Source organism: Podarcis pityusensis (genome assembly GCF_964106645.2).
Source record: "Podarcis pityusensis genome assembly, chromosome: 2".
NCBI lineage: Eukaryota > Metazoa > Chordata > Lepidosauria > Squamata > Lacertidae > Podarcis > Podarcis pityusensis.
Window position 1 is genome coordinate 42,730,746 of NC_138029.1, and position 24,566 is coordinate 42,755,311.

Sequence of the window (24,566 nt, forward strand, 5' to 3'; positions counted from 1 at the left end):
TAGGCCTCTAACAGTTGCTTATTGGTTCCTCCATGATGTGTTACTGCAGAAATGTATGTAATGGGAAGACCTGCTAAGTAATAGTTGGAGGCTCATATGTATGCATGCATTTGGCACTGTGGAATTAACTTCTTTTAAAAGGCTTGTTTTTATAAAATTTAGAACTCAGTCTGCTTGCATGTTCAGGCAGTTGTTAATTAGCTATGCCTTGTGTATTTGAAGGCTTGTGATTGCAGCTGAATGACTGAATGCATGGTTTTTTCATTGTGACCAAGTTATTAAAACGCTTCATAACATTTTACTGTAATAGTAGCTCTGTTAAATGGTTTATGATGAAGATGGAAACCACAGGAGGGGAGGATGCTTTTGTGCTTGAATCCTGCTTGTGAGTTTCCCACAGGCATCCAGTTGGCCACTGTAAGAATAGGATGCTGGACTAGGTGGGCCCATTGGCCTGATTCAGCAGACTCTCCTTATGTTTTGAAGATGAATTTCTGAGCTGAAATGCAGCAAGGTATAGAACAATATAGGCAGGTTATTTAGCCTCTTCAGAAAAATAATATATGTGGAAGGGTTTCTGTGAACATGGCCCTATGTATGTTGCCAGAGAAAGAGAGCCCAAAGAGCACTTCTTTGTGTAAATTATCATAGTTTCGGAGGGTAGAGACCACAGCTCCTGAAAAGATTCTTAGATTCTTTGAAAACTCTTCTTGGATCTGTTAATAGTCTCTCTCTCTGCTCACCTTGCCTAAGCCACAATGGGAAAATTCAGATTGTAACTTCTCTGGGGTTGAGGAATGTCTCCCCAGAGTAATGTCTGTAAAGAAACTTGTACATGGATAGTGTTACTTAAATGATTTTCTTAAATTCTTCATCAGATTGATTTTTCTCTTTCAAGTTGCATTGCTTCTATATACTGTACCAACAAAGTATCTTATCACCAAATTAAACTGTCTAGAGGTCACTTGTGACAGAAAGTGGTACATAAAGGCATTCAACAAGACATGACAACTGTGGTCTGCTAACCAGGAAGTTTTACACACAAACACACACACACACACACACACACACACACACAGTTTGGGCACTAGAAACAGAAATATCATTCCTAGGCTGCAATCTTGTGCACTCTAACATGAGGAAAAATATAACGGTAAACTTACATGCTATTGCAGTTTAGTTTCATTTTAGTGGTTTTGATAATTGTACTGCTCCAGCACGTTTTGGTGGATCCAGACTATAATAATCTTAAAATTGTGAACTTGTACTGCTGTGTGAAACCTTTCTGTGGAACTAATCCCATTCTTTTTCATTTTTTGTGTCTGTGTTTTTCTACAGTATCTGTGGCAAATGATGAAGTTTCTGTATTATATTTTGAGTGCCTGAACTGTGCTTTTAATAACTGTCACTTTGGAAAAATTAATTACTCAGTAACTGCCAAAATAATTTCCTCCTTGAGTAATTTGCTCTGCTTTCTCCTGGCAAAGGTGCACAACAGAAGGAATTCTGGCAGTGCATCAGTCTACCTTGGCCAGTATTTTCTGTGCAATGATAGTTGTCAGAGGTAGCTTGTTAGTGGCATGGCCTGTTTAGTTCTTCAGCCTCAAAACCAGAAGAAGTACCTAATAGGGCAGGCAGTTTGAGAACCAAATTGCCTCTCATGATTATGATGATGATGCCGGGCAAAGTATTTATGTATATAGACCTAATGTTGCTGCTCTTCTTCTGTAGCATCTTTGTGAACTAATATTGGATTTACAAGGTCACTCCTGGCACATGCCACAGTGTGACAGATTGGGAAGACATGTTTCAGGGTGATTATTGTGGCTCGTCTGGTGAATGTGTCATCCAGGAACAGCCTGTATGGAAGAAAGGTGCAACAAGTTTGTCACCTTGAGGAAAAAGACTTGCTAAGCTGTTGTCTCCTGTATTTTATCTTGCACCTCTCATGCACCAGCCACATGTGTTTACTTAGATTGCCATAGCCTCACTTATCACCACTTTTGGGCATCTATCTCCTCCTAGTGGTAACTACATTTGTTGCTCTGTTGCTTGCACTGGTTTGTGCACACTCTTCAGTGCTCACTGCTAAGTTACAGCACTTCTTGGGGTTCCAAATGGACATTCTGCATCTTGGCTCTAGATTCTAGCTAGTACAGTAGAAAGAGAACAAATCTGAGCTCTATAGAAGTAGCCAGTAATATAATAACATGATGCCTGTGGACCAGGCAACATGTAAGGGCCTCTTATGTCTGCTCTGCTAAAATATTCTTAAATGAAGGTAGATCTCTGACTGATGAATTCGTTTTGTTTTGTAATTACTTAGTTCTTTCTGATTTGGGGTTTAAGCTTTTGAAGCATACTGTGGTCACTTCTTTTCTGTTGCTAACTTTCTGGCTTGAATTTTAACATAAAGTTCTTTCACAGTTTGATTAAGTGTATTTTTTTTGGGGGGGGGACCCTCTCTAAGTATTGGGAAGCCTGAGAGAAAAAAGTCTGTATAGAATTCTTAGCTGCCACTGTATGTACATGTATGTGAAAACCAATGTCTACTTAGAAATACAAATCCCATTTCAAAGGAGCTTGCTCCTAGATAAGTGAGTATAGGCTTTCAGCCTGAGGCCCATTTACCTGTAAGTAAGCCGCGACGGGGTGAGCTCCCGTTGTTCGGTCCCAGCTCCTGCCAACCTAGCAGTTTGAAAGCACGCAGTGCAAGTAGATAAATAGGTACCGCTCCGGCGGGAAGGTAAACGGCGTTTCAGTGCGCTGCTCTGGTTCGCCAGAAGCGGCTTAGTCATGCTGGCCACATGACCCGGAAGCTGTACGCCAGCTCCCTCGGCCAATAAAGCGAGATGAGTGCTGCAACCCCAGAGTTGTCTGTGACTGGACCTAACGGTCAGGGGTCCCTTTACCTTTAGCTTTAAGTTTCAGTGAACCCGATGGCTTGAATATGGAGGAGTTCCCTTCTGCTGGTAGGATCATCCTGTGATTAGGGTTCTGCTCATGAGACTCTCTTGCAGGTGGATGAGAGGTAAACTTTGCTGATTTCCCTCTGAACCCTTCACTGAAGGGTTGGGGAACTACCTGAACGAAAAGGAGAGGGGCTGCTGGGGGAGTGGGAAAGATACAGACAGACCGACAGACCAACTTCATACTGCCAGCAGATTCCATCCTGGATCAAAAGCCTTCTGTGCATGGAAGGGACACTTAGGAATTTGAGCTGATGGGTCCCATATAAACATGAAATGGACTGGGCTGTTAACAGTAGATTCCCAAATACTGTGATTCATTGACATTGTCTTGTTTGTTATGTGTCCTTTACCTGAGGATTGTGTGTATGTGGTAATATATTTCATATTAATTGCTGAGGAAAGTTGTGAGGTAATCCGGAGTGCAAAATAATGATTTTGAAATTAAAGTTTTATAGAGAGCAAGTTGTATGTTCATGGCATGTGTTCTCCCCAGTCAGTTTTAATGTAGAATGACATTGGAACTGATAAATTTGGACAAAAATATTTTGTGTCTCACTGGTAGCTAGTTTAACTGGTCAGGGTGTGGGGTAGTTGAAGAGATAATAGGACTCGTAAGAGGGGCCCAGTGACAAGAGCATGTAGTGGATGTGCGTGAGAGATAATATATACACAGCCAGTTCTAGAAGAAAGGTGGTTTCTGTGCTGAGAATTAATTGGGATCTCTGAAACAAATAGGGGTTCTTGTTAATAAATATATAAATATATTTAAACTAATAGGACATGTGCAAAATACATTAATGAGTTCTGTATTTCTTGCTGTGTATGAAATTGGTTTCAGCATATTATTTTGTTCAATGTGACAGTGCCAGTTTGAAGGAATTGCCTGAACCCACAATGAACTCCATTATGTCTTGCTTTAAAATTTGTTTTATGAGGGTTTAGCTCAGTTCTGTAGGCCTGAAACTAGAAACAGCAGTGTTGATAAGAAATGGCATAGTAGCTAGCTGGAAAACAGAAGATTTCACATAATTCGATAACAAACAGTGTAAATCTTATGTGTAGGCATAGTCATTATGAGTATACGGAGGAAGGTAAAAGAAAATTCCCAAGAGCACATCCCTTGAATTATGATATCCCAAAGGTGAATTGCATCAATATGCTGTGAATGCTGTTTAGGGAAGCTTTTAATGTTTGATGAATTACTGTATTTTAATATTTTGTTGGAAGCTGCCCAGAGTGGCTGGGCAAGATGGGCGGGATATAAATAACAAATTATTATTATTATTATTATTATTATTATTATTTATTATATTTCTGTTGAAGCTGATCTGAGTTGGCTTCATTGTTGCAGACCAGCCCACAATTCAGCAGATTCCTCTCTTTCCCATCACCCCATGATGGTAATGGCTTTTGCTTATTTATGTGGAATGCTTTGCCCTTGCATCTCATTACAGCTGTTGAACTGTGGATCCTATCAGGTGTCGTGTAAGGCAGTGTTCTCTAAAGTGAGGTCCCCAGATGCTGTTGGACTACAACTCCCGTCAGGGTTGGTGGGAGATGTAGTCCAACAGCCAAGATAAAAGAAAACTGTTGTAAGGGAAGTAGGGTATCCCTGTGGACCTGGTGAACATAAATGTCATACAGTTACCCTTTCTTGTTTTCACTTGCACTCAATGCAACCATTCTCCTCTGACGAGATGACGTGATTTGTGAGCATAGATTGCAGAGGTACAATTTAATGCTTGTGCTGCAGCACTATTAGTGCCTCAAGTTCCCATTCAGAAACATCTTGGCAATGGCTAAAATGTGGTTAAGACACATTTTTCATTAAGGATGTGGAGAAGTCTATAGAGCTCATTCCGCTGTTATTTTATAGTGAAGGTATGGACCTACTCTTAAATACCAAACTAGATAATTCATTGTGGACAATCTTCCTGGCAAGTTCCAGAGGGATAGTCATGCTAGTCAGTTGTAGGGGGGGAAACCCCCTATGACTCTTTGATTGTGATAAAAAGAACATTTAGGGATCAGCTGGATCAAGCCAAAGGACCACCTAGTCCAGCACTCTGGCCAAACCCAGGGGCCTATTCTGGGAAGTTTAGACTCGGGATCTGAGTGCAGTAACACTCTCCCCACTGGTGGTTCACAACAAGTGACATTCAAAGCATACTGCCTCTTGGCAGTGGAGGTAGAACATGGCAGTTATGGCTAATAGTTGCCAAATAAAGAGAAAGCCCAAAGCATGATATAATACCACTTAGAAGTGGTGTGAGAAACCTGTAGGCTTCCACATGATGTTCAGGCGCCATCACGGCTAGTGGTCAGAAATGAGGAGACCTGTAGACAAACCACATTTAGAGGCCCACAAGTTTGCAATCCCTCACAAAGGTTATAGTGGCTTCAAGGCTGCTGAGTCAGGGACTGAACTGGCACTGCAGGACTGATTCAGACTTGTTACTGGGTTATGGCCAGACCTGCCAGCCTTCCTGTCCAGTCTGAGCATGCTACAACCTACTACTACCTGTTTCACATGCTGCAGGTTGGCCACCCTCTGTCCTACAGTGAAGTTGAGGTTAATATGTTTTTCATTTTTCATATTTTCCATTTTCTTGTAGCATGCTAGTCTGTTGAAATAGGAATTGCTGTGCTCCACTCTAGAAATGTGAGCTGTCCTTAGGCCTTAGCTACAATTTTTAAAGCATTTGTTATATAAATTCAGAAGCTGTTGAGTGTACTGCATCTTAACCAAAATGTCTGAAAAGGGCTTGTGTGAAATTCAGTCTTTTGAACATTTTGTCACTTTTTTATTATAGGTTGTCTGGCAGTAATTGATGCAAATCCACCCAAAGCCTTGATGTTTGGTTTGTCAAATTGACACGGTGAAATCCACAAGGAATGGAGAAAGCTATTCCCACTACTTTATCAGAACAGCAGAAAGAGCACAAGGATGATGGAGAAAATACTGCGCCAATGTCCCTGGTGTCAAAAAAAGAGGATTTTGCTGCCCTTGAGTGCCCTCAAGGTGAAGAAAGAATAACTGCCTTTATTAAAGATGCAAAAACATCTCTGGAAAGTGTGGCTTTGGTGGGGGCGTCAAAGGAAGGGGGGATTGTTCTCAAGAAGACTGTCCCTGGTTCTTCAGAGAAACTACTCGAGGGGAAAGTGACGGATGAGATGCGTAACCGTAAAGAGGAGCCCAGCTTTTTGACACCATTTACTCATCAACAGCCAGATGCTGCTTTGGAAGCCTGTAAAGTGACTGGTAAGTCCAGTGCATTGTAATGACAGGCACTTTCTTAAAAAAACAAAGCAAAACAACTTTTACAGGTTTGTTTCTTTCAAAGTAGATAAAAGGTAGAGGCCAGGCAGGCCTCTGAGATGAAAGTGAAGAAATATCAGCCTAGAGAATTGTCTGAAGCCACTGCGAGATGGTTTTGTTCCTGTGACTAATTGCATCCAAGTAGAAGACTGTGCACTTCCTTCAGTGCAATGTGTGAAGTGGCCTGTAATATGTTTGCTTGTGACATATAGGAAGAGGATCAAAATGGATCTCAAGAGTTCAGCAGTCTAGTTGTAACTTGTGAGTTCAGCACCACAGACAGGGGTCTGAATTTAAGTGGTGCATGGTAGAAAGCCCTAGCCCATTAACTGTTTTATGCAGACTAATACTCTGAAGTATTTATATCATAGGTTTGTCAAGCCCTAATAGTATCCTTTGACTTCATATGCCAACTGTGCAAGTAAAAATGGCTGTTTTGCTGTTTAGCCGTTTGGGCATGCATGTTTTAACTGATAGTCCTCTTTATGCCTATTTAAGGTAATAGCCTGTAGCACAGTGCAGTGGTACATTCCAAGGAAAACTGTGAAAGACAAATGTTTAAAAGAAGTACATACAACAGAAATTGTCCTTATCCCATGAATGTAATTGAGACTATGAGAAGGCTGCAACAGGTGCAATGCTTCCTGCTCCTCCTGAGCTTTGCCACTTTCCCCTCTGCTACAAATGGCTGATTTGCCATTTTCCTCTGCTTTTGTTTGTGTTGTTCTTTGTCTATGAGACACGTGCACAACATAGGAATATGCTGAGGTGACATCGGACACTTCTGTAGTTCCACAGGAATGCAGGCGAATCTGCGCTCATTCTGACTGCAGAGTTCATTTTCTAAAAGAACTTAGACATTGGAAGCACTTACTTACGAAGAACAAACATACTGTACAGTAAGTAAACGTGACTCTGTAAACACAGCATTTCCCCCCAGAGAGTTCCATGAATTACTGTTGTGACCACAGTGCGGAATGTGTCAGAGGCATTCACTGAATGTTGTTACTGATGAGCAGCATAACGCCTTGACATCCACTGCGCCTGCTGTTTTGTGAATCATTGAGTTCGTTGGAGGCTGGGTACCCATCTGTACGTTTGAAGTGCTTAAAAGAAAATGAAAACTCTGCTCAAATGTTCCTTGTATTGTATGCCAAGGAGAGCTGAATCCTACAACTTGTATGAAATTCACAAATGGTGGTGTTGGCTTATTCCTGGTTACCTAGCTTGTTTTGTTTCTGTTAGTCATGAAGGAGGACAGAGAAATATGTATAGCATGAAACAACAGCCTTACCTCAGCACTGTATCTATTTTATTTTATTTGCCTGTGCTGTGGTTTGCTCTTGGGGTGGATTTTTTTTTGGGGGGGGGTGCGGTCAGTCCTGTGGGTTAGGAGTGGGTCACCCCTGCACAAGAAATTCTGTTTTTGACACTTCATGTTTATATCATCTTCTTGGGCTATACAGCAGTATTAACTAGCTTGGACATGGCTGATGCTGTGACTTGCTCTTTTCTCAACAACATACAGTGGTGCCTCGGGTTAAGTACTTAATTCGTTCCAGAGGTCTGTACTTAACCTGAAACTGTTCTTAACCTGAAGCACAACTTTAGCTAATGGGGCCTCCCGCTGCCGCCGCGCTGCCAGAGCACGATTTCTGTTCTTACCCTGAAGCAAAGTTCTTAACCCGAGGTACTATTTCTGGGTTAGCGGAGTCTGTAACCTGAAGCGTATGTAACCTGAAGCGTATGTAACCCGAGGTACCACTGTACTGTGTTGCACCACTGGCATTTGTTTGTTAGGAGATTGCCATGTTCATAGGTTCCTTTCAGGAATAAATATTGTCAAGGTCCCGATGATAGGCAGTACTGCCATCAGTGGTGGAGTGGTAAATGATGAAGTGCATTCCTTTCACGACAATCCCTGTAACCAATGCTGACATCAATTCCAAGCTAGCTTTTTATTCATAACCACCCTCTAGACTTATGACAATTTCTGCTGGACTCGGAAGGTTCCTTGTTATTTTATGACCTACCAGTTGGCCATAATAAAGGGATTTCAGAATTTTCCAAAATAAACATGGCAGTTTAACCCTTAGATGTTTGTGCTAATACAGTGGTGCCACTACCGAGAAGGCCCTCTGCCTGGTTCCCTGTAGCTTTGCTTCTCGCAATGAGGGAACCGCCAGAAGGCCCTCGGCGCTGGACCTCAGCATCCAGGCAGAAGGAAGGGGGTGGAGACGCTCCTTCAGGCAAGAGCCCACTGCGCTCAGGACACTGCGCCACTGCCGTCTAGTGCACCACGCATGCCTCAGAGAAGCAGTTCCCGGACAGGGCAGCCATGCACAGCCAAACAAGGGAGGCAGCGGGCAGTGCCAACAGCAGCGGCACCATGGGCAACTGGAGCCTTCCCTGTGTGCCCTGCAAAGAAACCCCAGGAAAAAAACCAAAGAATTTGCCACAGACGCCATTTTGGGCGTCCGATTTCTGAGCATGTCCTGAATTTTCCGGATGTATGGCAAGCCTATTTATTTTCCTCTTTTCTCTCCAGTGATGGGCCTGGTCATTTTGTCCCCTATTCTCTCAATGTCTTTATTACAACCACCTCTGGATGAAGTAATTCTGTAGAACTGTAGCCTGCTTTCAGTAGGAGTTTCTAAGCTTTTGTTGAGAGGGTGTAGAAAAACCTGATCTTGTTGTCTCACTAGTATATTAAAACCAGCAAATATTTTGGGAACTGAGTAGCTTCTCTGGCAAAATGCCTTGCCCCTAAATATGGGTTTCTACTGGTAATTAAAATTAATAAATTTACAAGAATATGCATCTATATAATATGATTGTAGTCTCTGTTTCTTGAACGAAGCACTCAGAAAGGTCGGTGGGTGGTGCATTGGTTCTCAAAATTTAGAAACTCTTAAAAATGGCTATATAATTTCCTGAGCAATACTGTGGCTCTGAAGTCTTTACACAAGCAATCAATTTAGCTAGGAATTTTCCAGATAAAATAACTCACATGTCCTCCCTTGGGCTGTATGCATCATGTAAACATTTAGAAAAACACATCACAAGCCTGGCTGTTGTGTTGGGGACAGGAAATGTAGTGATTTTGAAAATCCTAATCCTACACTTTTCTGGACGGTTACATTAAACAGGACAGAGCAGTCACTCATCCCCCTCCTCATTTAAGCTTGTTTCTCGCTGAAGCTCTCGTTTAACTAAGACGGGCATACTCTAACTTTGACACAACTAGCTATTATCCGGTCACTGGAGTGAGCCTCTGCCCCAGCCCCACCATAGCACAGACCTCACTCTCTTCTCAGTCTCCACATCAACCAGTCCTGCCTCTGCGATTTCCACTTCTGCCAGAAAACTTGCAAAATTGCTGACCTGGATCTGGCTCCACTTGCAAGATCGGGTGGGAGATGAAGAAGGCCAGTGGGGAAAAGAGGTGTCTGCATCTGAACAGCATTCACCACTCATCTCCCAAGTAAAAGTGTTTCTGCCTGTGCCAGTGCTCCAACCACGGCCACATCTTCCTGCCTCTGCCCCATGCTTACAAACATAGAGCAACAGCTAATCAAGGGACAAAGTGGCATCACACGCCACTTGCAAGGAAGGAAAGAGAGCGCTCCATAGTTGCCTAGGCAGTGTATTACAAATCCCAAGTGGCCTCATGAAAACTAATCTACATCTCAGAAAGGAATCTTGCACATGCATTAGTTATAAGAAAATTTAGGACTTTGAGAGGGGGAACATAGTAATTTCCAAATGACTTTCATAATTATCGGCCAGTTTCCAGCTTAGGTCTCCGTCTGTTTCAAACTGTGGTTTGCAAAAAATGAAAATCTGGCCTCTTTAAGAGGCATACAGATAGTTGGTATCTGATGCCAAGTCAACGCGGGTATTTTTTTATAAGGGGGCGGGCAGTATTGTGATGCTGCAGCAGCACAGAAAGATAGGATTTTTACACTGAACACACAAGCTAGCATATTGCATATTCATGTTGTCATTTCTTTCCTTTCATGCAAGTTTCTAGCCCTTAAGACTGCAAAGATAGGCTCGAAAATGTGTGTGAGCAATGTCTGAAATTTCTGGAGCCAGAGAGAGATTAAACAGCACTTCCTGTGGACACAGAATGACTCTGCTATATATAGCTTCATGTCTCTCACCAGATATACCAGTGTCAGAATAAAACCCAAAGCAAGAAAATAAATACAAATTTGTTCAGTTTGCATAGGCTGGGATCCAAAGAACTACTTTAGGGATGTGCCCAGTGGCATTTTTGTTTCCCTATCTCTTCTTTGAACAGCAGGCATCCATGCCATACCACAAACTCTGGTAATTAAGCAGTATATAAATACTTATTTTTAAAAAAAATTATTGAAAGCCCCTTCATCTTCAGAAGGAATTTGTTATGATGTCATTGATAACAAAATGCCAGCCCATATTTGTCCCCACCCATGTAATCCGGATTTACCCTTTCTGAATAAATCCAACATTTATTTATTTTTAAATATTGCCAATAATCAATTTGTGATATTCCATGACCCATTTACAATATTAAGCCCTTGTCTGGAAGCACCATTATGAAGTTCCCTTATGCCAGTTTAGGCAGGCTGGAGATTTCTACTGCATAGCTGTAGTCAATGAGAGTTTGTAATTAAGAGGTTGCTTTATAAAGATGGCAGACAATATTCATCCTTAGACTAGCCTTATAACTAGCTTGAAAATGTGTGGTCAGCTTCTGTTTAATTGACTCAGAAACTATAGTTGTAGCTGTGGTTCTTGTCTATCCCCATTTCCTTTAAAATGAAATCTCATCCTATCTATTGTGGTTGGTGCCATAAGCATTTATTGGCAAGCCACTTTGTGAAGGCATTTCGCCTTCAAAGAGCAGGATGCAAATACCAAAATAAAATGATTTCCCCCTTCCTGGTGTAGCATCACTACCTACCATAATTTTTAGTTGTGTTTAAACCCCAAAATATTGTCAGCAATAATGGACTTGTGCTTGATTTACTTGACTTATCCTGACTGCAATATCCGTGTTCTGTTTACTGTAGAATTTGATATCCTCTGACCACCTCCACCCTAGGTTGATTGAGAGTAAAGATTTTGGCTCAGCTTTACCTTTCTATAGACTCAAATGGTCATTCATTTGAGTGACTACCTCTGCTCCAGTTAATTTCAGACAAATACTTGGAAAGTACAAGATGCCGTGAGATGGCTCACTCCAAGCTCATTTTGTAAAAGCTTTGGGAGTCATTTAAAACAGTTGTTATTATGTTGGCAGACAAATGTGAACAATACTGATCCAGGGTTTGATTGCACATTTTTCCCAAATAACATAGGAAATGACTTGTAGAAACTGGTGGCAAATCTGCTCCTCCACAACACGATCTCAGTGGGAGTAGGTGAAAGTAGAAGAGTCTCAGTTGCCATCTGATGGTGAGGGAGGTATTCAGGTTAGCTTGCTGAAGTGAAAAGAGTGGTCTTATAATATGTGTTCTGCTGCCTGAAAGAACTTTTTTTGCTTTTATCCTGATGTCACACTGAGTCTGCTTCAGATCTGCCAGCCTCTTAAAGACTCTGACTGTCAGCGCACAAAGGTCTCTTTCATAAACTCACAGCTCTTTCTTCTGAGCGGCTGTATCTGTAGCTTCCTTCTGTGAGGAACTTGCCATTATGTTTCTGAGTTTGTTATGCTTAAGTTTTAAATCTGACAAAGGATGTGCTCTTTGACTGTGGAGCAGCAGGAAATGGAGAGAGCTCTGGATGCCAAAAATCACCAAAATGTTCACTTGAAGTTGGTGACCAATGAATGTTGAAGCAAGCATTCTCAGGGGTCCAGAATGTGAAGCAACTGCCCCCTAACATTTAGGCCACATCTTCAGATCCATTTCTGAAATCTTACAGGCTTTGTAAAACCAACAGTGAGGGAGTTTGAGATCTGTGGGCTGAGACAGTGGAAAGAAGGGATGTTACTAATTATTTGTGCATCTGGTTGTTCAGTTTGCCCACACACTTACAGTACCCCATGTCTGGCACTATTGTGGTGGTGGTGTTTTTCATTGGGGTCATAGCAATGTCTCATCAGCACACCACAGAAGCTCCTGGAAATGGACTTGTGGTTTTGACGTGCCTTGATTATGAATGGTTGGGAGCCCCACCAAAAGATGATAAAGCATTTAAGCTTGCAATTGATTAGTGCAGTGTTCCAAGACCTAATGGTTTCTGTGTCGGCCAAGTTTGTGATCAGTGTGAGAAGATGAACAGTAGACCCATCAAGCTAGAATAGTAGTTCAGTAAGAATGACTGCATGATTGCAATAGCGTTGTATATTTATAATGCCTGCAGCAGCACTCGTAACTGTGTTTTAACAGTTTGTGTTTAATGAGCTCCACTGAGATGTTATGGAGGGGATGGTTCAATCCTATGAAAGAATGGAAGGAGTTTGCGGAGTTGGAGCTTGATGACTCAGGGAGGCTCCCAGCAGGTTGGAGGAAGCAAAATTGTGCTCCCAAGAAATGTCATAATACAAGGAAGGGGCCCGTGATCCAAAGAGTAAGCATCTGGATCCAGAGGAGATATCAACTGGGTTGACAAGGAAGTGTTCCTCCCCTGTGGTATCTGATGCCTCTCGTCAGACTTCTCCTATTGTGGAGCTGCCTTTGGTGCCGCCTCCTGTCAGTGAAGAGCTTCCCCCTTCTATGGAAATGACTGAGAATAAGTCAGATGCTGTGCTGGTGTCGACTCCTTTTCTGCCTCCATGGAGATGCCAGCTCAGACAAGCTTTGAAGGCCCAGCCCACTCATAGGAATCTGAGTGCCCATTTACTTACCCTGTCCCAGGACTGCAGCTGTTTGCTATGCTAAGAACTGTGTTCACCTCACTATTCAAAAGGAAGATGCAAGGGGCACATTGCTTGTTGGATCAAAGTCTTAGCTGGTGCTTAACCATGTCGCTATAATTTCCTTGCTCCTGCTAAACCTTGTAACCAGTGCCTTGCCTATGTACCAATCTGATTTACGACTTTGGAAGAAACAGAGCTGGGAGTGTGATTTCTTTGACTGTCACTTGTCAGTGAGAGCCAGGATGTTTCCTATTCGTTTCATGTTTATTCATTTCATGTTTATACCACTTTATATTTTTATGAAAAAAACTCAAGGCGGCTAACAACGCATTAAAACATCAAAGTATACATTCAAGGCAACATAATTAATAGAGAACTAAAATATTACCTTAAAGATTTAAAAATAAAACATTGCAAAGGAGGTCAACTACAGAATGCACATCTAACACAGCAAAGATAACAAAAGAAATCAAAAGAAAACATTACTAAAGGAAGTCAAGTATAAAATGTGCATTTAAAACTGCATAGTTAGCAAGAGAATTAACTATTTTCATAAGCATAGAACATATCTACTGGGCCATGGCTGTGGAAGCTCAGGCTCAATGACCTGGATCTGCACTCAGAGACAGCCAAGATACCATCAAAATCACTGCAAGTCATGCTCAATCTCCTCATCCCTTTTAAAAGCTTTCAGTTGCATATATCTGGCACATTTCTGATTAATACAAACATTTCTGATTTTCTGCAAGACTTATATCTTTAAAAATCCTTATGGTGATGCAACTACACTACTGGATGACCTTTTGGTAATAGCTTTTTTGCATGCATTTCATGACATTTAGAAAAATTATCTTGACCAAATTTTAGCTCTACTCATAGAAAAAAGTTAATTCAGCAGAGAGAAGAAATACCAGCTTGTTCCCACCGGTATTTTTGAAGGCCAAAAATTTTTGGACTTCCGGGGGCGGCGCGAACGGCAATGGCGGTCCTCTTCTGAACGGGAGAGGAGGCTCCGCAGGCAACGGGTCGTCCGCTACGGCGAAGCGGAGACCCATTCTGGAAAACCCCAGGCGGCAAGAGCCTGGGGTCTTGAGGCTCGGTGGGCGCCTTGAGCAACCCTCCAAGCGCAGAAGGAACCCCGTAAGGGGCTCCGGAGCGCGGAGGGGGGTTGCGGCGCTGAGAGCTGCTTCACAGCCTGAGGAGCGAAGCCGCGCTGCTACTGTCGGTGAGCGCTGATCCCTTTTCCTGCTAAATTACGGATTCGGACGAAAAGCAACTAACTTGTGAGTAAAAGACTGAGTCACTTGAATTTAGAGACTTTAAAGGGAAAATTTAAATTGGCTTGAACTTGGCTGAAAGCGGAGAGACGTGGAAGCAGGAAGTCCGTCTTCCGCAGCCATTGAACTTGAAAAAAGCAATCAGCTGGAGGAGTGGAGGCTGAAAGAAAGAGATCCTAAGTTTTACAGATCTAAGCATCTATTGAACTTGCATCTTAAAGTAAAGACTTTAAGCTAAAGATTTGGGATTTTTACTTGCACTTGACTTTCCTCCTTTTATTGGATTACAAATTAGAAGGTGAAACCCAGAGTCAGGAGCTGCCTGAGCACTAAGGGAGCTGTCAGTACTGCAGATTTGGATACTGTATATTGGAACTTGAAACAATCTGAGGGTATTGAGACCTTTTAAATTTGAAACATTCTTTTTGGAGATAAATAAGCACTGTCTGTAACAAAGTGACCATTTATAAACTCTGCTAAACATTTGTATTTGAAGGTTCTTGGACATTAAATTAGACTCTGAAAGACATTTTAAGCTCCCTCTAGAGGATTGGATTAAAACAGTGACTTTACATGCACATTTTACTTTCGATTCCCTTGTTGTCTGCTTGCTCTGGACCTTTCCATTCCCATGGGAATAACTCAGTGTGACCTTGACTGACAGATAACGTTGGAATGAGTGGCACAAGAAAAAGAGGGAGAGCTAAACAAACAACTTTAACAACTCTAACCTCAGCCTCACAGACACGTAGATCATCTGTACCTACTTTGCCCTCAGAAGTGGAGGGAGAGGGCGAAGCAGAGCAGTTACAATTGGAAGATATGGCCTCAGGAGCATCTGTTTCTGTTCTAGACAAAATTTTTGAAAAATTGGAAGCTTTGGACAAGAAAGTAGATGCGCAATCAGCAAAGATTGACAAAAACACAGAATGTCTAAATAAATTAACTACACAAGTGGTACAGAATGCACAAGCAATTGGACAGTTAACGGAGGCCTCAGCAGAAAATCGGAAATTGGCTGAAGATACCAGACAAAAATTAGAAAATTTAGAGCAAGAGGTAAGACCACTCACTAAACAAGTTGGGGAACATCAGATTTATCTCTCCATGATAGAACTGCGAAATCGTGAGAACAACTTAAGGATTAGATCACTACAAGAGGCAGAAGAAGGACATCTAACTGAGTTTTTGACCAAAGAATTCTCCAAGTTCTGGAATTTGGAAGAAAAGGACTTTAAAATCGTGTCAGCTTTCAGACTTGGAAGATTTATAAAGAAGGAGAGGCCCAGAGACTGTTTGATAACATTGAGATCAAAGGAGGAAAGGGATAAGATCTTGGGACTACATTTCGTAAAATCACTGGAGGTTTTGGATAGAAGAATTGAAATCTATAAAGATATCCCAAGACTACTGCTGGATCTTAGAGCCGCCTATTCTGAACTTGTTAAACTACTAAGGAGCAACGCAATTCCATTCAGGTGGGAATTTCCCCAAGGAATATCTTTTACCTTTAGAGGGAGAAAGGTTAAAGTAAGAACACTGGAAGAGAGAGACAAATTCCTGTCTACATACGGAGAGGACCTTCAAAAAGGAATTGAACTACCTTCTGGGCCTGAGGCAACGCCAGTACCAACATCAGCACCTGTGGAACCTGAAGATCCTGAGAACAAGATACCACCCCTTGAAAAATAACCAGATAATTCAGGATGTCTCTGCAACTGTTGAGCTGGAATATTAATGGTTGTAACATTCCGGAAAAAAGGAAGAAAATATTTCATATATTAAAAAAAGAACAATTGGACATTATTTGTTTACAAGAAACACATGTGACGAGGCTCCACAGAAAAGTGTTAATAAATAAAAGATTGGGCCAGGAATTTGTATCGTCGGGCAAAGTTAAGAAGAGAGGCGTGGTGATATATGCAAAAGAGAGCCTGTCACCTAAATTCCTATTTAAAGATGAACATGGAAGAATTTTGGCTATTGAGATACAATATCAAGGAGAGAAACTGCTGATATTAGGAATCTATGCACCTAACGAAGGGAAATCGGAATTTTACAAGAAGTTGCAGGAGACAATGCTGGACTATCTAGACTACAACAACATCATAATGATGGGAGATATGAATGGGGTCGTATCAACTAACATGGACAAGTCACAAAGTCAAAATGTTACAAAAGACGGCAGACTACCTAAAACCTTTTTTGAAATGACTGACAATATGGATTTGATTGACATTTGGAGGACAAAGAACCCACTAGGAAGAGAGGGAACATTCTTTTCTGAAGCCCAACTGACCTGGACAAGAATCGACCAAATATGGATTTCTAGAGGCCTGGCACCTAAGGTCAGAAAAGTGGAAATCTGCCCAAAGACCTGCTCCGACCATAATGCAGTAAAGATGGATATGACACTATTACCAACTGGATCCTTTAGATGGAAGATGAATGACAATTTGTTTAGAGATCAGGAAATTACCAAGAAGGCCCAAAAAGTTTTGAAGGACTATTTTGAGATAAACATGAATAATATGGTGGAAAAAAGAATAATCTGGGACGCAAGCAAAGCTGTAATGAGGGGATTCTTGATACAACAGAATGCAGTAAAGAATGCCTTGACTTCTGACCTATAACGCCAGGCAAATAGGTTTCTTCTGTAATTCTAGACATGCACATTCCAGAGATGTTGTGACCTGTTAAATCTTCAAATCTCAAGGCTTACCCAGTTTTTTGAGGCGAATTGAAAGTGGTTTCTTACATTAGTTGTTGTGCAGGATCCCGGTGTCCTCCCTCAAAGAGCGCTTCTGTGGGGAAATTATATTTTCCCAGTACTGCATTTACTTCATTGGGAAAATTCAATCTTTTTCTTTCTACCCTCACCAGACAACTAGTGATGTGTAAACTGCCATTGAACAAGAATTGTAGACAGCTGTTGGATTGTGACCTTGACTTTACAAATGAATGTAGCACAAGTTCATCTAATGCCTCCCCTCACTATTTTGTATACACTTTTAGTTTCATTTTGCTTTGTAAAAGTGCTTGCGTCGGCTTTTTGTTGAAGATTTTCTCCTGACTTTGTAGATTTTTGTTATGTCTGAGTGTTCCCCACTTCTAGGGCTGAAGTACACAGCCTGCAATTTAAAAACAAATCCCAATCCTTCCCTGACCTTGGCAAGGCTTCTTACCCTGCTGTAAGCCTGTTCCTCCCTTACCCAATCTCCTCCATCCATTTTGCTTGGCCTATAAATGATGCCATTGTCTCAGCAAATGGCAAAATGTAGCTAGAGCACATTTTGAATGATTATTTGGATATGTGTCTCCTTTAATCACCTTTGCAAAATAGAGTCTGGCCTGAAGATGTCTAGATACGCTCAGAGAATAAGTCCTTCATGCAAATGCTAAATATTCTTATTTGGTCAGAAAATTAGTGCCTTCGCCATCGCCATTACCCCCAGAAAAACTCTGCAAGTTGGATTTTCTTTGTGGTCTGCAGTATTTCAGGTGCTTCTGTGGTCATAAGCATTTAAAAGTCATGGACAACTCTGGAGTTGCGGCGCTCATCTCGCTTTACTGGCCGAGGGAGCCGGCGTTTGTCCACAGACAGTTTTTCTGGGTCATGTGGCCAACATGACTAAGCCGCTTCTGGCGAACCAGAGCAGCACACAGAAACGCCTACTTGCACTTTGGCGTGCTTTCGAACTGCTAGGTTGGCAGGAGCAGGGACCGAGCAACGGGAACTCACCCTGTCGCTGGGATTCGAACCGCCGACCTTCTGATTGGCAAGCCCTAGGCTCTGTGGTTTAGACCGCAGCGCCACCCGCGTCCTGAGCATTTAGATCATACTTAATCAGGGTAGTTGTCTACTCATGCCTTCTGGCTTTTCTCTTTGCTCTCTCCCTTAGGCAGGAAAGGTGTGCTGTTACAGCTAAAAACCTGAATTAACAAAAGTTGCTGACCGGATACTTGGCACCAAGCCTAGCTCGTGCTTTTGACAAACACCTGTCCCCATGTTCCCATGTGGTGTGTTTTTTTGGGGTGTGGGGGGGGGGAGACATGGTTGCTGTTGTTGTGTTTATGATTTGTCAGTACAATTCTGAGTGCCTAATCAGTTTACTAATACCAGTCTGAGCCTTCCCATGCTTGTGCACAGGAGAAGTACTGTCACAGACTTGAAATAGCCCAAATATACAAAAAAAATCGGGGGGGGGGGGCACCTCCAAAATAGCCCAGTAATAAGTCAGCAGCACAGAATGTTGAGAGACTGAGAGAGGGGGGGGGAATTGAGAAAAGAGGAGTAAGGAATAGATTACCTATTTATTAAGCATTCACCCTGATTTGCTCATATAAAGCTGACACAGCAGTTAAATCTGGTTTTATTGAGCATTCATTCTGATTCATTTGTGGTGCAGTTATACAACAATTAACATTCACCCTGCATTTAACCTGATTGCTTGAGGGGTTTCTCTGTCATTTGAAACCTAAGCGTCAGACTGGTTTGATAGTGCTCTCATCAGAAGCATTCTTTATGGTCGGTCATAATGGAAACCTTGCAGTGTACCTACTACTCCAACAGCTTTCTGGTTCTGCAGAAGACCTCTGGACTCTTCTCTTTTTTTCCAATGATCCATTTTAGACAACTAGACAAGTTTGCACATTAGAGAGTAGCAGAGAAGTTTCTCCAAGATGAGGAACCAGAAAGAACTCAACCCTTGTACACATGACTCCACCCCCCAGCCAAGCAAATGGAAAGTGATCTAATGTAAAGTATTCCTTTAAAACAGAAATAATGGACAGACAAGATACTAGCAATTATCTAAATTGTACATTCACTTGGTGGATAAAAGATGTAGGCCACAAATATCTGAAAGACCATTATGCGGTCATAAACTGTGTCTGGCGGAAATCCGGATGTATGGCAACCCATGTCGCTCAACAGCTTTCCAAACGTTGTTCAGATTTTCACTTTTTGAAATACAGTGTTATCTCGGGTTAAGTACTTAATTCGTTCCGGAGGTCCGTACTTAACCCAAAACTGTTCTTAACCTGAAGCATCACTTTAACTAATGGGGCCTCCTGCTGCTGCCGCGCCGCCGGAGCACAATTTCTGTTCTCATCCTGAAGCAAAGTTCTTAACCTGAAGCACTATTTCTGGGTTAGCGGACTCTGTAACCTGAAGCGTATGTAACCCAAGGTACCACTGTATGGCAACCCCACCCAGTGGCGTAGCGTGGGGGGTGCAGGGGGGGCCGGCCGCACCGGGCGCAACATCTGGGGGGGCTCGCGCTCGCAGCTCTCTGCCCCTACCTGGCTCACTCACTCTCTCTCACTGCAGTGCTGGCTGTGCGAATCCGATCCGAGCCGCTGGGTTGCCGCCCACTGTGGAGGGGGTGGGTGCCAGGCGTGCGGTGCGGAGAGAGAGCGAGGGACTATCTGGGGGAGGGACAGTGCAGCGGCCGCCCAGCGCAGCGCTGAGCGCGGGAGAGAACCACACCAGACCAGACCAGGCACCAGCAAGAAGAAGCTGGCAGCGGCGGCAGGTTAGGGGTTAGGGGGCGCAAATTACTTGCCTTGCCCCGGGTGCTGACAACCCACGCTACGCCGCTGACCCCACCCCTTCCAGCCCTATAGACCTTTTAAGATATGCAGAAGGGGCTCTCATGGGAGTTCAGTCACTCTCAGAAGTGCAGAATATGTGGCCTGGGAGAGGGCTTTCACTGTGGCATCCCCTAAACTGTGGCACTCCTTTCCCACAGAGGTATGTCTAGCACCTTCATTGTGTAGCTTTCACTGCACCTCTTTACTCTGGGCTTTGACATTTAAGATACAGTGGTACCTCAGGTTAAGTCCTTAATTCGTTCCAGAGGTCCGTACTTAACCTGAAACTGTTCTTAACCTGAAGCACCACTTTAGCTAATGGGGCCTCCTGCTGCTGCCGCGCCACCAGAGCACGATTTCTGTTCTCATCCTCAAGCAAAGTTCTTAACCTGAAGCACTATTTCTGGGTTAGCGGAGTCTGTAACCTGAAGCATATGTAACCTGAAGCATATGTAACCTGAGGTACCACTGTATTTTGTTTTGTGGGACACACCACTTTTGCTGAATTTATATTGTTCTGTTCTGGTTGGAATGGGTTTTCTTGTTTTTGTAATTGTAACAAATACAGTCATACCTCGGGTTAAAGACGCTTCAGGTTAAATCTTTTCAGGTTGCGTCCCGCGGTGACCCGGAAGTACCGTAAAGGGTTACTTCTGGGTTTCACCGATGCTCAAAATGACGTCGTGTGCAGAAGCAGCAAATCGCAACCCGCAGACGCAGGATGCGTTCTGCTCAGGATGCAAACGGGGCTATGGAACGGATCCCGTTTCCATCCAGAGGAACCACTGAATTGTTCTACCTCTACTCCACCTTCCGCGAAACTATGGTGAAGGATGGGTAAGAAATATTAGAAAACATTGAAAAACAAACAAGCAAATGATACTTTTACTTGTTAGTGGATGATAAAAGGTAAAGGGACCCCTGACCATAAGGTCCAGTCGTAGCTGACTCTGGGGTTGCAGCACTCATCTCGCTTTATTGGCCGAGGGAGCCGGCATACAGGTCATGTGGCCAGCATGACTAAACTGCTTCTGGCGAACCAGAGCAGTGCACGGAAACGCCGTTTACCTTCCCGCCTATTTATCTACTTGCACTTCATGCTTTTGAACTGCTAGGTTGGCAGGAGCAGGGACCGAGCAACGGGAGCTTACACCGTCGCGGGGATTCAAAGCGCTGACCTTCTGATCGGCAAGTCCTAGGCTCTGTGGTTTAACCCACAGCACCACCCGCGTCCCTAGTGGATGATATAAGCCCTTAATTAAATGGAAGTTAGTTTGCTTCATTAGATTTTCAGTGATGTGATCTGATGTTCTCCAAAGAACGCCACAGCAGTGCCACATCAAGCTGGTTTCTTTCAGCAAAAAAGTAATTGGTGCGACTCCAGCCAAACACCAAAGTCAGAACTTTTCTTCACAAGCAACTTATTACATAATAAATGCACATTGTTGTTGTTTATTCATTGCACACAGGTCCACATCTCTTCCCTCTAGTCTGTGTTTTTCCATCATGGAATGTCATATTATCCCAGCACTTGAAACACAATATTTTGCAAAGCCTCCCTTCAGATAGAACATTAATTCCTAGCATGATTGCTCTGTCGCTGTGCAAATGCTGTAGGCCTCTGTTGGGTCGTAGTATTTGTGATGTTTAGAATGACAGATACTAACTCTTCTTTCTCCATGCCTGCATTATTTTTATTTTATTATGTATTTGCAAGAAGGCTTGTAAACATATTGCACAAAGGCTTTAGGAAGGGCCTTGAGGAGGTTCTTAAGTTTCATATCAAAGTTATTTTGGCATTCAAAGTACCCAGGGACCAGATCTGCAACTCAGCCATTCAGAGCTGCAGTGTGCCATTGATATACTTATGTTTAATTTCCTCTGTTCTGTCAAATCCTGAGTTTACTTGAGGTCGGGACACTGTGAAGCACAGATACCTGTTGTAACCGGTGGCAAAATTGCAGTGACTGGTGGAATCAATAGCTATGGCTTCCAGCCAGATGGCCATAAGCCCATGCCATCTTATTGCCTAGCCAGGAGCTGTTCAGAGTACTCCAGCATCAGTTGGTTGCATGGCAGCTGTGTATACCTGGGGTTTGCAAGGACTTTTGCCCCTTGTGGTGGCATGGAAGGGGAGTCACACCTCTGCACAGTTTATCTGTGCATTGCACCCTAATTACCTCTCTAAGGTGCATTTACATTTAGATAAAAGGCTTGTGTTTACAGCAGTTTACAAGACGTAACCAAAGGCATAAACCTATATTTTAATAATTGTAGAAATATCATACTTCCCTTGTCTTAAGCTTTGGCATATAACATGCATAGTCTTGTCCCTGCCTGTGTGGCTTTAACCCTTGTTGTGTTTTATTGTGTTTCGGTTTTGGGGTTTTTTTTTACCATTTAGTTGTTTACTGTTTGTAAGCCCCTTGAAGTAGTGGGTTAGAAGTTACCTTTGAATTAGGAATAGTGCAACTGCCCAACTGAAATGTAGCTGGAAGCACGCTTTGATTGGTTGTCTGGATAAATCAGAAGTGATGTTGTCAACTGCTTGGCCCTTAAGTTAGGGATGGTTAAGTGCTCATATTCACTGCTGAGTGAAACATTGAGTAGTGTGACCCCCCCCCCATCCAATGGTGGATCCTACTCAGAGTAGGCTCATTGGAATTAATGGGCCTAAGTCATGGTCATTAATTTCATGGTGTCTACTCTGAATAGTACTAGCATTGGATAAAACCCAATGAGTTTATATTTCAGGCTGAAGTTACTGATGTGGAATCATCCTGTTAAATACAAGCAGAGATTCCCCATTGGGGAAGACAGATAAATTCTGTGCCTGCTCGTGCTATTTATTTCTGAGGCTCATAATTCTGAATTAAGTCTCCTGGGTCCAATATGCCATGCTTTGATTGGATAGAACATTACCTGCACATTTTCCTTTTTAGTAAGCCAATTGCCATGAGCCTTGTCTTTATACCTTTACACCAGATCTTCTTGTGGCCTGTTTTGTTTAGTTTTAAAAAACAGCACACCAGGCGATCTGGACTCAGGAAAAGATAACCCATGTTACTAATTAACTCATTTTTTTGCATTGAGCTCCATCGTATTTTTGGACACCGTCACGTGTATTTAGGTGAATAGAGTTCCCCAAAAGGGCTGTACACAGGGCCCCACAGACCAGAAATATTTCACTGAATCCATTACAGAGCTTTTCTATTGCCTAAACGTGGCTCTTTTTTTCTTTTACACAATAAACTGAGATAGTGAATGTCAAATGACATACATGGGTTTGTGAACTACCCTTTCTTTCTTTCTTTCTTTCTTTCTTTCTTTCTTTCTTTCTGCAACATTTGTTAAAAATGTGTTTGTTCTGGTGACATGTCCAGTATTATACATTTGAAGTGTATCCCATTTCTATGACCCCATTTTTGAGACTGTAGTTTTCTAGGTTATCTATAATTGCTTGTGCTGTTGCTGGCTATATAAATATAGTATTTATCACATTTGAAGTCGCGACACCTTTTTTCCTGATAACTAATAAAATTGTTTTACTTGCAGCGTAATACTTGACTTTTCCTTGTGATTTACGGAAAAGGTTTTTTTTTTTCATTAAGGCTAAATCTCTTGGAATGAATGGCATATTGTCAGATTGCACTTGAGGAAAGCCATTGCAGGGGAAAAAAATGTCCTGCAGAATTTATAAAAGCTTGGGGGGAAAGAGTGGATGCCAAATGACTAATCTATCGTCTCCTCTATTTTTATACGTAAAAAGGAAAAGACAGAATGCTGCCGCTATAGAGGCATTTTGTTATTACTAACAGCAACAAATGATATGGTGCAGCAGCAGATTCCCTTAAAGAAGATCATGCTGATATGCCCAGCAAATGATAGATTAGGCCGAACTAGATGTGACAGCCGCCGTTCTGTATGTTTAAACCTGGAACAGCTTCAGTCACATAGAAACAGGGGGTCCAGTCTTAAAAGGAGAAGGAGCAAGTGGCTGAAGGAGCTGTGGCTTCTCTCCTCAAACACTTTTCTCTTAGCGAGGGCAACTTCTAATACTGGAAATTCTGCTGGGAGAAAAGTTCCCAAAGGGACAGTGCGGGGTGGTAAGCTCTCTGTTTTGGTGGGGTGAGGATTCAGTGTTCATTCACACACACACCCTTCATTGCTTTTAAAACCAGATTCTCCCTTCCACCCCTCTTTCCGTGCCATTGGGCCTGTCCTGTATTCAAACACACAAAATTGTTGATGTCATCTAGTTTGATCTTCTGGGGTAATTTTCCAAAGTCCCTGCTAGGCTTGGATGTGATCTCTCTGTTGCCATCCGCTCTGATATTTTATAATGTGAACAGTTTATAAATCTTTTAAAATAATAAAATATATCTTATGGAAGAAGGACAGTAAGGTGATATGCTAATTCTTTTGAGCATTTAACCACTGTTTTACATTTTATGCTCTTAACATATGTTATCCAAATATTTATTTTTTATGTTCAAGGCATAGTAATTCATGTATCTTCATGTAATAATAATGGTGATTCATGTCCAATGTGT

At 42.4% G+C, this 24,566-nt stretch overlaps 1 protein-coding gene across 10 annotated transcripts in view; it reads left to right on the top strand.

Annotated features, from left to right (window-relative positions):
- Positions 1-24,566, top strand: part of WIZ (WIZ zinc finger) — a 60,398-nt gene that overhangs the window by 4,213 nt on the left and 31,619 nt on the right. For all 10 annotated transcript variants that reach the window (XM_080993540.1, XM_080993539.1, XM_080993537.1 and 7 more), the window contains exon 2: positions 5,786-6,234. In XM_080993540.1, coding sequence (XP_080849666.1) covers positions 5,868-6,234 — 367 coding nt within the window. In that variant the 5' untranslated portion in view covers positions 5,786-5,867. The remainder of the gene's footprint in view (positions 1-5,785; positions 6,235-24,566) is intronic.